General features: G+C 43.0%; 1 protein-coding gene across 4 annotated transcripts in view; it reads left to right on the top strand.

The window, feature by feature from the left end:
• Nsd1 (nuclear receptor binding SET domain protein 1) overlaps positions 1-12599 on the top strand; it is a 101696-nt gene that overhangs the window by 39817 nt on the left and 49280 nt on the right. For all 4 annotated transcript variants that reach the window (XM_070036491.1, XM_070036490.1, XM_070036493.1 and 1 more), the window contains exons 6-7: positions 7527-7651; positions 12317-12584. In XM_070036491.1, the coding sequence (XP_069892592.1) occupies positions 7527-7651; positions 12317-12584 (393 nt within the window). The remainder of the gene's footprint in view (positions 1-7526; positions 7652-12316; positions 12585-12599) is intronic.

Below are 12599 nucleotides of genomic sequence, written 5' to 3'. Positions count from 1 at the left end.
AGGCTAGCGCTCTACCACTTGAGCCACAGCGCCACTTCCGGCTTTTTTTTTTTTGCTTGTGTGGAATTGAACCCAGAGCCTCCTGCATGCAAGGCAAGTGCTCTACCACTGAGCCACCTTCCCAGCTCATTTCTTCTAGCTTTTTTGGGTGACTAATTGGAGATGGAGTCTCATGTATTTGTGTGCCTTGGTTAGGTGGGCTTGGCTTTGAAGAGCAATACTCACATCTCAGCCTCTTGATTAGTTGGGATTACAGGCATGACATACTCTTGTATTTTTGGTTTTGTTGCTAGTACTGGGGTTTAACTCAAGGAATCTCCCTTTTTTTTTTTTTGGTTGGTTGTGGGGCTTGAATTCTGGGCCTGGGTGCTGTCCCTGGGCTCTTCAGCTCAAGGCAAGAGCTCTACTACTTTACCACTTGACCCACAGCGCCACTTCTGGTTTTCAGGTGGTTAATTGGAGATTTAAGAGTCTTAGGAGTTTTCTTGCCTGGGCTGGCTTTGAAACTCGATCCTCAGATCTCAACCTCTGGAGTAGCTAGGATTACAGCGAGAGTCACCAGTGCCTGGCTTGGCTTCCCTTAGCTTTTTGCTTACTGCTGGAATTGTATATTCCTTGAGCCTTACCTGTATGTATTCTTGTCCCTTTTATCTAGGTTCTCAGCCTATGGGTGGCCCTGTCCACATTCAGGGTGGGTCTTACTTCCTTAATTTTCTGGAAATCCCTCACAAATACAGAAGTGTACTTTAATCTCCTAAATGCTTCTCAGTCCGATCAAGTTGACCTTCAAAATTAACTATTAAGCCAGGGGCCAGAGGCTTACACCTGCAATCCTAGATACTCATGAGGCTGAGAGCTGAGGATCTTGGTTCAAAGCCAGTCTGGGCAGGAAAGTCCATGAGATTCTTATCTCCAATTAACCACCACAAAACCAGAACTGGTGCTGTGGCTCAAGTGGTCTAGAGCTCTTGCCCTGAGCTGAAGAGCTGAGGGATAGTGCGTAGGCCCAGAGTTCAAGCCCCATGTCCAACCAAAAAAAAAAAGATTATTGTACTACTAATTCATTAAATATAATTTTGTATCTGTTGAGAGCATTCAGTTAATGTGACACAGTTTATTGTTTGATTAACCTCCTTTTTTTTGGGGGGGGTCTGGTCGTGGGGCCTGAACTCTGGGCCTAGACGCTGTCCCTCAGCTCTTCAGCTCAAGGCTAGCGCTCTACCACTTGAGCCACAGCGCCACTTCCGGCTTTTTTTCTTTTTGCTTATGTGGTGCTGGGGAATCGAACCCAGGGCCTCAGGCATGCAAGGCAAGCGCTCTACTGCTGAGCTACCTTCCCAGCCCGAACCTCCTTTTTTTGTTAGTTTGGTTTTGTTTTTTACATTTTTTTTTTTGTTATTTTTTGTTTTAAACTCTGGGCCTGGGTGCTGTCCCTCAGCTCTTCAGCTCAAGGCTAGCGCTCTACCACTTGAGCACCACCTTTCCAGCCCCATATTTTTTACATTTTGAATCTACCTTGCTATATTGGTGATAATATATACGTAAAGGTTTTGCCTACATTTTGTTGAGGATTTGTTTTTCATCTATAAAGGATGTTTGTAGTTTGCTCTGTATGAGTGTGTTTGTGTGTGTAATTTTCTAGTTTTAGTATGAGGGTATAATAACCTTATAGAATGAGTTTATTGATTGATGGTGGGTCCTTGGGATTAAATTTATGGCATATGTTCTACCCCTGAGTTGCACCCTAGCCCCTGTAGATTTCTTTTATTCTAGTATTCCAGACTGGCCTAGAACTTGTGATCCTTTTGTATTATTCTTCTTTTTCTTTCTTTCGTTTTTTTTGTTTGTTTGTAGGTCGTGAGGCTTGAACTCTGGGCTTGGGCGCTATCCCTCAGCTCTTCAGCTCAAGATGAGCACTCTACCGCTTGAGCCACAGTGCCACTTCCGGTTTTCTAGTGGGGCTGGGAAGGTGGCCCAGTGGTAAAGTGCTTGCCTTGCATGCCTGAGGCCCTGGGTTCGATTCCTCAGTACCACATAAGCAAAAAGAGAAAAGCCGGAAGTGGTGCTGTGGCTCAAGTGGCAGAGCGCTAGCCTTGAGCTGAAGAGCTGAGGGACAGCGCCCAGGCCCAGAGTTCAGGCCCCACGACCGGACCCAAAAAAAAAAAAAAGTCTCACAGACTTTCCTTGCCCTGGCTGGCTTTGAACTAGAATCCTCAGATCTCAGCCTCCTGAGTAGCTAGGATTACAGGCGTGAGCCACTGGTGCCCGGCTTGCTTTCTCCATCCCCCCCTTTCCCTTCCCTTCCCTTCCCTTCCCTTCCCCTCCCCTCCCCTCCCCTCCCCTCCCCTCCCCTCCCCTCCCCTCCCCAGTTGTGGGGCTTGAACTCTGGCCAGGGCACTGTTCCTGAGCTGCTTTTTCTCAAGGTTATACCATTGGAGCTACAGCACCACCTCCAGGTTTTTTGAGTTGTTTATTGGAGCTGAGAGTCTCATAGAGTTTCCTGCCTAGGTTGGCTTCCAACCATGATCCTGAGATCTCGGCCTCTTGAGTAGCTAGGATTATAGGCACTGTCTACCAGCACCCTTTTTTTTGCCTGTCCTCGAGCTTGAACTCAGGAGCTGGGTGCTGTCCCTGAGCGATTGTGCTCAAGGCTAATACTCTACCACTTTGAGCTACAATACCACTTGCTGATTTTTGGTGGTTAATTGGAGTTAAGAGTCTCGTGGACTTTTTTTTTATGCCTGGGCTGGCTTCTAACCTTTATCCTTAGATCAAATCTCAGCCTCCTCAATAGCTAGCATTATAGGTATGAACTGAGTGTATCATAAAAGCAGAGTCTGTCATTTACTGAGGAATATTTCACCATGTTCTTTCATTGTAGTGTAATAGTTCAAATATTTATATATAATTTTTATGTATTTCATTATAACTCAGGGTATGAAATATGTTAATATATTCACATAACTCAAATGATGTAAAAAGTTATATAATAAAAACATAATTTTCCAGTGTGCCATGGTTATCTTATCCTTGATAATGTATCAATTAATATAATTAATAACCTAAAATAATTCAGTTTTTATAAGAGTGGGAAAGGTAAAGTTGTTATTCCTTTACTGGGTTGTTAGGTGTGTATTTCATAGTTGTTATATATTAAATTCCTGCTAACTAAGTACCATAGTAAAGCCCTGCATTTCATCAAGTTTATTTTTTATCTTTATTTTTTCTCTTCTTTTTCTATCTTTCTTTTTTGCTTGCAGTTGTGGGGCTCAAACTGAGATCCTTGGCATTGTCCCTGAGCTCTTTGCCCAAGGCTACCACAGTTTCACTTCCAATTTTTTGGTGGTTGATTGGAGTTAAGAATCTTAACAGACTTTCCTGCCCTGGGCTGGCTTTGAACCTCTGTCCTCAGATCTCAGCCTCCTGTATAGCTAGATCCACTAGCACCTAGCAACGTTTATCACATCTCCAAACAGCTGAGTGAGCCAGCAAGCCTAGCAAGCTGGAGGGGGAGGATCTGAGTTCAAACTTGAGTACTAAGAATGAAAATGACCAAGTACTTTTAGAATCTTGACAGTTGAAGTGGCACTGTAGCTCAAGTGGTAGAGCGCTCGCCATGAGCTGAAGAGCTGAGGGACAGCGCCCAGGCCCAGAGTTCAAGCCCACGACCGACCAAAAAAAAAAAAAAAAAAATTGTTCATAAATCATACTGCCGGGCGCTGGTGGCTCACGCCTGTAATCCTAGCTACTCAGGAGGCTGAGATCTGAGGATCGCGGTTCAAAGCCAGCCCGGGCAGGAGAGACCGTGAGACTCCTATCTCCAATAAACCACCAGAAAACCGGAAGTGGCGCTGTAGCTCAAGTGGTAGAGCGCTCGCCTTGAGCTGAAGAGCTGAGGGACAGCGCCCAGGCCCAGAGTTCAAGCCCCACGGCCAACAAAAAAAAAAAAAAAGAATCTTGACAGTTGATGTCATGGTCTTACCACTTGGACGACTCATTTTCCTGCTTTGTCAGTCACGTTATTTATAAAATAGTTCATTACTTACCTAACAGCTTGAAATGAGGATTAGAGATATTAATTGTTAGCTGGCAAGTGTTACCTAGAAAGAACATATAAAACCCCCAGTACTATTTCCTATACTTTCTTTGGTCTTTTTTTTTCTCCTAAAAATGTTACTCGTGGGCTGGGAAGGTGGCTCAGTGGTAGAGCGCTTGCCTTGCATGCTCAAGGCCCTGGGTTCGATTCCTCAGCACCACATAAGCAAAAAGAAAAAAGCCGGAAGTGGCGCTGTGGCTCAAGTGGTAGAGCGCTCGCCTTGAGCTGAAGAGCTGAGGGACAGCGCCCAGGCCCCGAGTTCAGGCCCCACGACCGGACCCAAAAAAAAAAAAATGTTACTCGTTCTTAAATGTATATGAGGGGCTGGGAAGGTAGCTCAGTGGTAGATTGCTTGCCCTTGCATGCATGAGGCCCTGGGTTCGATTCCTCAGCACCACATAAGCAGAAAAAGCCGGAAGTAGTGCTGTGGCTCAAGTGGTAGAGCACTAGCCTTGAGCTGAAGAGCTGAGGGACAGCGCCCAGGCCCAGAGTTCAGGTACCATGACTGGCAAAAAAAAAAAAAAAATGTATATGAGATATCTAAGATTTATTAAAACAATAATGTACTTGCTATAGAACATAAAGGATTTGCTATTAACTGCTATGGGTATAAATGTGTATTTTATTCTAAGACATGCCTTGCCTTTTTATTTTTTTAACTATGATAGGTCTTTCAGATAATTTTGGAAAAACAATTACTTTGGTTTATAGTTTTAATTTCCTTTGATAGAACTCCTCAGAACAACTGGCCTCTCTGGATCATTTATAGGTTTATTATCTAACACGGAAAGTCAGTGATATTTAGGTTTTAATTAGTCCCATAATTGTGAACAACCATAGGCTTGTAAGTTATTTTATTAGCTTACATTTTTTATATAGAGGAGGGTTTCTTTTTACATTTACACCCACGTGCAATATGGGCATATATTTTTGATAACTATCAGCCTTTAACATATAAGTAAAAAAAATACATGCATACACATATATATATATATATTAGCACTATGAAATTATAGCTGTTAGGGCTAGTAAAAAGAAACATTTCCATGCCTTGCTGTAAGTGAAAGATTTTATTTATTTACTTTTTTCTGGTCGTGGGTCTTGAATTTGAGCCCTTCAGCTCAAGGAAAGGGCTCTACCACTTGAGCCACAGCACCACTTCTGTTTTTCTGGTGGTTTATTGGAGATAAGAATCTCACAGACTTTCTTGCCCTGGCTGGCTTTGAACCATGGAAAGTCTCGTGGACTATCCTGCCAGGGCTGGCTTTGAAACAGGATCCTCAGATCTCAGCCTCCTGAATAGCTAGGATTACAGGCTGGAGCACCTGGCTATATATTTTTTGTTGTTGTTGTTGATTGTGGGTCTTGAACTGAGGGCTGGGCACTGTCCCTGAGATTTTTTTTTTTTTTTTTTTTTTTTTTTTTTTTTTGTTGGTCGTGGGGCTTGAACTCTGGGCCTGGGCGTTGTCCCTCAGCTCTTCAGCTCAAGGTGAGCGCTCTACCACTTGAGCTACAGCGCCACTTCTGGTTTTCTGGTGGTTTATTGGAGATAGGAGTCTCATGGTCTCTCCTGCCCGGGCTGGCTTTGAACCGCAATCCTCAGATCTCAGCCTCCTGAGTAGCTAGGATTATAGGCGTGAGCCACCAGCGCCCGGCTGAGATTTTTTTTTACCCCCACGAGTCCCTGAGATTTTTTACTCAAGGCTAGTGCTTTTCCACTGTGAGCCACAGCTGAACTTTTGGTTTTCTGGTGGTTAGTTGGAAATAAAGTCTCACAGGGACTTTACTTCATGGGCTAGCTTTGTACTACGGTCCTCAGATCTCAGTCTCCAGTGTAGCTAGATTATAGGCATAAGCCACCAGTGTTTGGGTTTTTATATCTTATTTGCATAAATAGTGTCTAAGGAATAAAAGCTTTTGAGAAGTTTGTGCTGTCTGTGACCTTTTTTTTTTTTTTTTTTTTTGTCGGTCGTGGGGCTTGAACTCTGGGCCTGAGCGCTGTCCCTCAGCTCTTCAGCTCAAGGCGAGCGCTCTACCACTTGAGCTACAGCGCCACTTCCGGTTTTCTGGTGGTTTATTGGAGATAGGAGTCTCACGGTCTCTCCTGCCCGGGCTGGCTTTGAACCGCGATCCTCAGATCTCAGCCTCCTGAGTAGCTAGGATTACAGGCGTGAGCCACCAGCGCCCGGCTGTCTGTGACCTTTTTTATTTTGGCTTTAACTTGTTTGCTTGTGCTTACATGTGTTTTGTTGCTGTTGTTTTGTTGTTGGTGGGGCTTGAACTCTGGGTTTGGGAGCTGTCTCTGAGCTCTTCAGCTCAAGGCGAGGGCTCTACTACCACTTGAGCCACAGCACCACTTCTATTTTTCTGATGGTTTATTGGAGATAAGAGTCTCACAGACTTTCTTGCCCTGGCTGGCTTTGAACCGTGATCCTCAGATCTCAGCCTCCTGAGTAGCTAGGATTTCAGGGTGAGCCACCAAGCACCCACTTGCATATAATTTTTAAAATCACATTGAAAGTATATATAGAGATAGATTAGGTAGATAGATAGATAGATAGATAGATAGATAGATAGATAGATAGATAGATAGATAGATAGAGCTATTTATATGTCTATTCCTTACAGGGGCTGGGAAGGTGGCTCGGTGGTAGATTGCTTGCCTTGCATGCATGAGGCCCTGGGTTTCATTCCACAGAACCACAAAAGCAGAAAAAGCTGGAAGTGGTGCTGTGGCTCAAGTGGTAAAGAGCTAGCCTTGAGCTGAAGAACTGAGGGATGGCATCCAGGCCCAGAGTTCAAGCCCCACGACTGACCAAAAAAAAAAAAAAGTATATATATACATTACTCATTTCTATAATGAAACTGATTTTAGTTATTTTTCTAAATTCACAATTGTAACATGATTTTGCTTAGGTAAATATTCAGTCTAAATGTCTAACATTGTGCAGAATCCAGAGTTATGTTATTTAAAACAACCTGGTGTCTAATAAAGTCAAAATGACATAAAATGGAACAAATATACGGTTATATTATGTATATTCCAGAAGCAACTTACTTGGCATTTGTTTATTTATATTTATAAGGATAGGATCATATGCTCCAATTTACCGGATTTATGTCTTACATTTCTAAGTACACATCAATTTGTATTAGTGTCAGTCAGTATAGAAGATAATTTTCAATTTCATGTTTTCTTTCTTATGATTAAATAGGCTGCTTGTTTGATATGATGTGTTTCTGTATAACATTACCTCACCTCCATACACCAATTTTGCTATGATATACCATAATAATTTTGAGGCTCTTGTCATATAAGCTAGGATCTTTTTGCGTCTTGATACTTTTGGGACTATGGGGATAGTTTCATGAAATAGTGGCATATCCTCTGGGGTTTTGGTTAATACTGAACATATTTCTCCTTATTTAGCTGTGCCATTAGAGAAGAAACGCCTTAGGAAGCCAAGCAAGTGGCTTCTAGAATATACAGAAGAATATGATCAGATATTTGCTCCTAAAAAAAAACAAAAGAAGGTACAGGAACAGGTGCACAAGGTATGTTTCAACATTTTAGCAACTTGCTCCTATTTGGAAGTTGCAGTTTTGTCTTCCTGAGACAATAATTGTTTTTCATGGGGGATGGAATTATTTCATTGTGAAATACCCACTCATGGATGCAACGTATTCCAATTAATCTCACCTCACGGCTCCCTTCTCCCACTTCCGTAATTTCAGCAAGCTTCATTTTTCTGTTTTCATGCAAATCACTTGGGCCACATTCAGCGTTCATCCTCGTTTACCTGCTCGTAATCCCAACCCCCCTTCCTGCTAGTACTTAGCTCCAGCAGAATTTGTTTCTCTTTCCTTAATCCCTTTCAAACTCCTATTGATTCACAGCTTCCATGGAGATTATTTATGCTGTTTTCTTTATGTTTGGTATGTACTTCAAAATTATTTTCTCTCTGTTCATCTGTTTCTTCCTCTGGTTCTCGCTCTCCTCTCCTTTTCCTCCTATGAGTATCCTTTAGTTAGACTACATGAAACAATTTCTTTAATTAGAATCTGACCCTTTCAGGTTTTTTTCAAATACCATTAGTTTCTAGTATAGTACGTAGAGTTTTTTAGTTACTTAGGATAAATGAATCTATATATTGTAGGTCTGTGTATATTTTTCCCTCTTCTGAAGAATAGTTATTCATAGAACCTGGCCCTGAGTTATCTCAGTACTGTTTTTGTTATTTTTGATGCCAGTATTGGGGCTTGAGCTCGGCTTGGACACTCTTCCTTAGCTTTTTTCACCACCATTTGAGCCACAGTTCTACTTTCATCTGTTTGTGGTTAATTGGAGATATAAGACTCACGGACTTGGGGCTGGGAAGGTGGCTCAGTGGTAGAGCGCTTGCCTTGCATGTCAGAGGCCCTGAGTTCGATTCCTCAGCACCGTATAAGCAAAAAGAAGAAAAAGCCGGAAGTGGCACTGTGGCTCAAGTGGTAGAGCGCTAGCCTTGAGCTGAAGAGCTGAGGGACAGCGCCCAGGCCCAGAGTTCAGGCCCCAGGACCGGACCCCCCCAAAAAAAAGACTCACGGACTTGCCTCACTGAGCTGGCTTCAAATCACCATCCTCAGATTTCAGCCTCCTGAGTAGTTAGGATCACAGCTGTCAGCCATTGGTGCCTGGCTTAGCTATTTGCTATGTTCTTTTTTAAGTGGATATTAGAACTATAAGCTTTATTGATGGTTTTGTATCAAATACTGCCTGCACTAGAAGGTCTGTAATATCCACTTATATATAATGGGGGTTGATTCCTCTCTTACATGTTATATTTTTATCCCTGTTTCTTCAAGAAGCAGTAAGCTATGTGTTGTTTGATTCCAAAGGAATCCTCTACCTCCTTTTCTTTTCTCTTTTCTTTTGTCAGTTATAGGGCTTGAATTCTGGGCCTAGGGGCTGTCCCTGAACTCTTAAGCTCAAGACTAGCACTCTACCACTTGAGCCACAGTGCCACTTCCTGCTTTCTGAGTGGTTTATTGGAGATCAGAGTCTCACAGTCTTTTCCTGCCTGGGCTGGCTTTGAACCGTAATCCTCAGATCTCAGCCTCCTGAGTAGCTAGGCGTGAGCCTCTGGTGTGCAGTGACTTAAGATTTTTCTGTGTCTATGCCCCAGTCCTGGGGCTTGAACCTCAGGGTCTGAGTACAGTCTCTGCATTTTTTGCTCAAGGCTGGTGCTCTACCACTTGAGCCACAGATTTACTTGTGGCTTTTTGCTGGTTAATGGGAGATAAGAATCTCTTAGACTTTCCTGCCCAGGATAGCTTTGACCTTTGATCCTCAGATCTTAGCTTCTTGAGTGGCTAAAATTACAGATGTGAGGCTTGTATGTTTTTTGTGACTTCGTTGTGTCTTAAATGGATTTTCTTATTATTTATTTGACAGCCCTGGGTCTTGAACTCTACCATTTCACAGCGCCATTTCTGGTTTTTTGTATTTATGTGGTACTGAGGAATTGAACCTAGGGCTTCATGCATGCTAATTGAGCATTGTACCACTAAGCCACATTTCCAGGCATGCATTTTCTTATTTTTAAGGTTATAGTAAAATATATAGCATTTAGTTTGGTTTTGTGGATGTGTCTTTTTCTACTTTAAGGCCCGTTGGCAGTTTGTTGGCCAAAGTCTAGGAGAGGTGAAATGGTCATTTGAAGGCATGGAAACCTACTGGCTAATAATTAGGAAAGATGGCTGACTTATTCTCTGGTTTTCAAGGGTGTGAGCTATAATAAATGGAGATTTTGATACATTAGTGGAATTCTAGTAGCAAATAAATGCATATCATTTAAAAACATTTGTAACTTAAAAAATATATAGCAAAATATATAACAAAATTTGCCAGTTCTATGTCATTTAGTATAGTTTACACTGTTTTCCAACAATATCCTCAACTATTTCCTGAAATTTGTTGCATGGCATTACTGGGGCTTGAAATAAGGACCTCATACTCTTGCTCAGCTTTCATTTTAAGAAATTTTCATGCCAGGCACTGGTGGCTCATGACTGTAATCCTGGCTACTCAGGAGGTTGAGATCTGAGGATCATGGTTTAAAGCCAGCCCCGGCAGGAAAGTCTGTATGACTCTCTCCGTTGAGATTCTTATCTCCAATTAGACATTAAAAAACCCAAAGTGGCGCTGTGGCTCAAAGTAATAGAGCCCTAGCCTTGTGCAAAAGGGCTCAGAGGTAGTATCTAGGCCCCAACTTCAAGCAAATAAATGAAGTTCAAGACCAAATAAAGATCCGAGTTCAAGACCAAATAAAGAAATTTTCTTTTCTTTCTTTTTTTTTTCTTTTTCTTTCTTTCTTTCTTTCTTTTTTTTTTTTTTTTTGCCAGTTGTGGGGGCTGAACTCTGGCCTGGCACTGTCCCTCAGCTCTTCAGCTCAAGGATAGTGCCCTACCACGTGAGCCACAGCGCCACTTCTGGCTTTTTTCTGCTTATGTGGTGCTGAGGAATCGAACCCAGGGCCTCATGCATGCAAGGCAAGCACTCTACCAGTGAGCCAACTTCCCAGCCTCCAAGAAAGAAATTTCATCTTTCTAAATTGAAATTTGGTATCTAGTAACTAAAGTTCCCATTTTCCTATAGACCCTGACAGCCACTATCTATCTGTCTCATTTGTCTCATCCATCTATCTCTGGTACCAGGCATAAATTCAAGTCATCTCACAATGGGCTTTTCTGTTCATGCCCAGTGTTCTACTGCTGTGGACTTTTGCCGTTCTCAGATCATAATCTCCTCCTTCTTTCCTTTTCCTTCGTTTGGTTGGTTGTATCCCTTAAATTCAGGGCCTAGGGGCTGGGAAGGTGGCTCAGTGGTAGAGCGCTTGCCTTGCATGCATGAGGCCCTGGATTCCATTCCTCAGCACCACATAAGCAAAAAGAAAAAAAGCTGGAAGTGGCACTGTGGCTCAAATGGTAGAGCGCTAGCCTTGAGCTGAAGAGCTGAGGGATAGCGCCCAGGCCCAGAGTTCAGGCCCCACAACCGGACTCCCCCCCCCCCCCCCCAAAAAAAAAAAAATTCAGGGCCTAGGCACTGTCCCTAAGCTCTTTTACTCAATACTTTTTTGCCCACTGTGAGCCACAGCTCTACTTCCAGTTATCTGGTAGTTAATTGAAGAAAGAGGCTCAAGATGGACTTTCCTGCCTAGGTTGTCTTTATTTTTTTTTTTATTTTTTTATTTTTTTGTCGGTCGTGGGGCTTGAACTCTGGGCCTGAGCGCTGTCCCTCAGCTCTTCAGCTCAAGGCGAGCGCTCTACCACTTGAGCTACAGCGCCACTTCCGGTTTTCTGGTGGTTTATTGGAGATAGGAGTCTCACAGTCTCTCCTGCCCGGGCTGGCTTTGAACCGCGATCCTCAGATCTCAGCCTCCTGAGTAGCTAGGATTACAGGCGTGAGCCACCAGCGCCCGGCTCCTAGGTTGTCTTTAAATTGCCATCTTCACATCTCAGCCTTCTGAATAGTTAGCATTGTAGGCATGTGCCCCTGTTGCTAGTGCTTTTAGATAATTTTATTAATGGAATTACTTCTAATTCTGTGTTTGGCTTATTTCTGGTTGCATAATGTTCTCAGGTTCAACTGCTGTTTTTGTGTCAGTATCTCTTCCTTATTAAGTACATTGTTCTTTTTCCTTTTTGTCTTTCTAATTTATAACAGTTTTGTCTTGTTTTGTTGTTTTGGTGTGGAGTTTGAACTCTGCTTGCACACTGTTCCTAAGGTTTTCTTTTTTTCTTCTTCTTTTCTTTTCTTTTCTTTTTTTTTTTTTTGTCAGTCGTGGGGCCTGAATTCTGGGCCTGAACACTGTCCCTGAGCTCTTCAGCTCAAGGTTAGCATTCTACCACTTGAGCTATAGCACCACTTCCGGTTTTTTCTGTTTATGTTGTACTGAGAAATCGAACCCAGGGCCTCAATGCATGCAAGGCAAGCACTCTACCACTGAGCCACCTTCCCAACCCCTGTTCCTGAGGTTTTCAAGGCTACCACTTTGAGCCACAGCACCACTTCTAGTTTTCTCATGGTTAGCTGAGGTAAAGTCTCAGGGACTTTACTGCTTAGGCTGGCTTTGAAACAATCCTCAGATCTCAGCCTGCTGAGTAGCCAAGATTACAGGCATAGGCTGCCAGTAGTACCTTGCTGCAATTTTACATTCTATTTGTGCGTTCTGATTTTAGGTAAGTTCCCGCTGTGAAGAAGAAAACCTAGTTCGGTGTCGTGCTAATGCTCAAAACAAGCAGGTGGATGAGAATTCTTTGATTTCAACCAAAGAAGAGCCTCCAGTTCTTGAGAGGGAAGCCCCATTTCTAGAAGGGCCTTTGGTTCATTCAGACCTTGGAGGTGGACATGCTGAGTTGCCACAACTGACCTTGTCTGTACCTGTGGCTCAAGAAGTGTCTCCCCAGCCAGCTCTTGAGTCTGAGGACCTGGTTGTTAAAACCCCAGGTAAGGTGGAGATGG

The sequence above is a fragment of the Dipodomys merriami genome, unplaced genomic scaffold, assembly GCF_024711535.1.
Source record: "Dipodomys merriami isolate MVZ:Mamm:240054 unplaced genomic scaffold, mDipMer1.0.p SCAF_271, whole genome shotgun sequence".
NCBI lineage: Eukaryota > Metazoa > Chordata > Mammalia > Rodentia > Heteromyidae > Dipodomys > Dipodomys merriami.
This window is presented reverse-complemented; position numbering and strand designations above follow the sequence as displayed.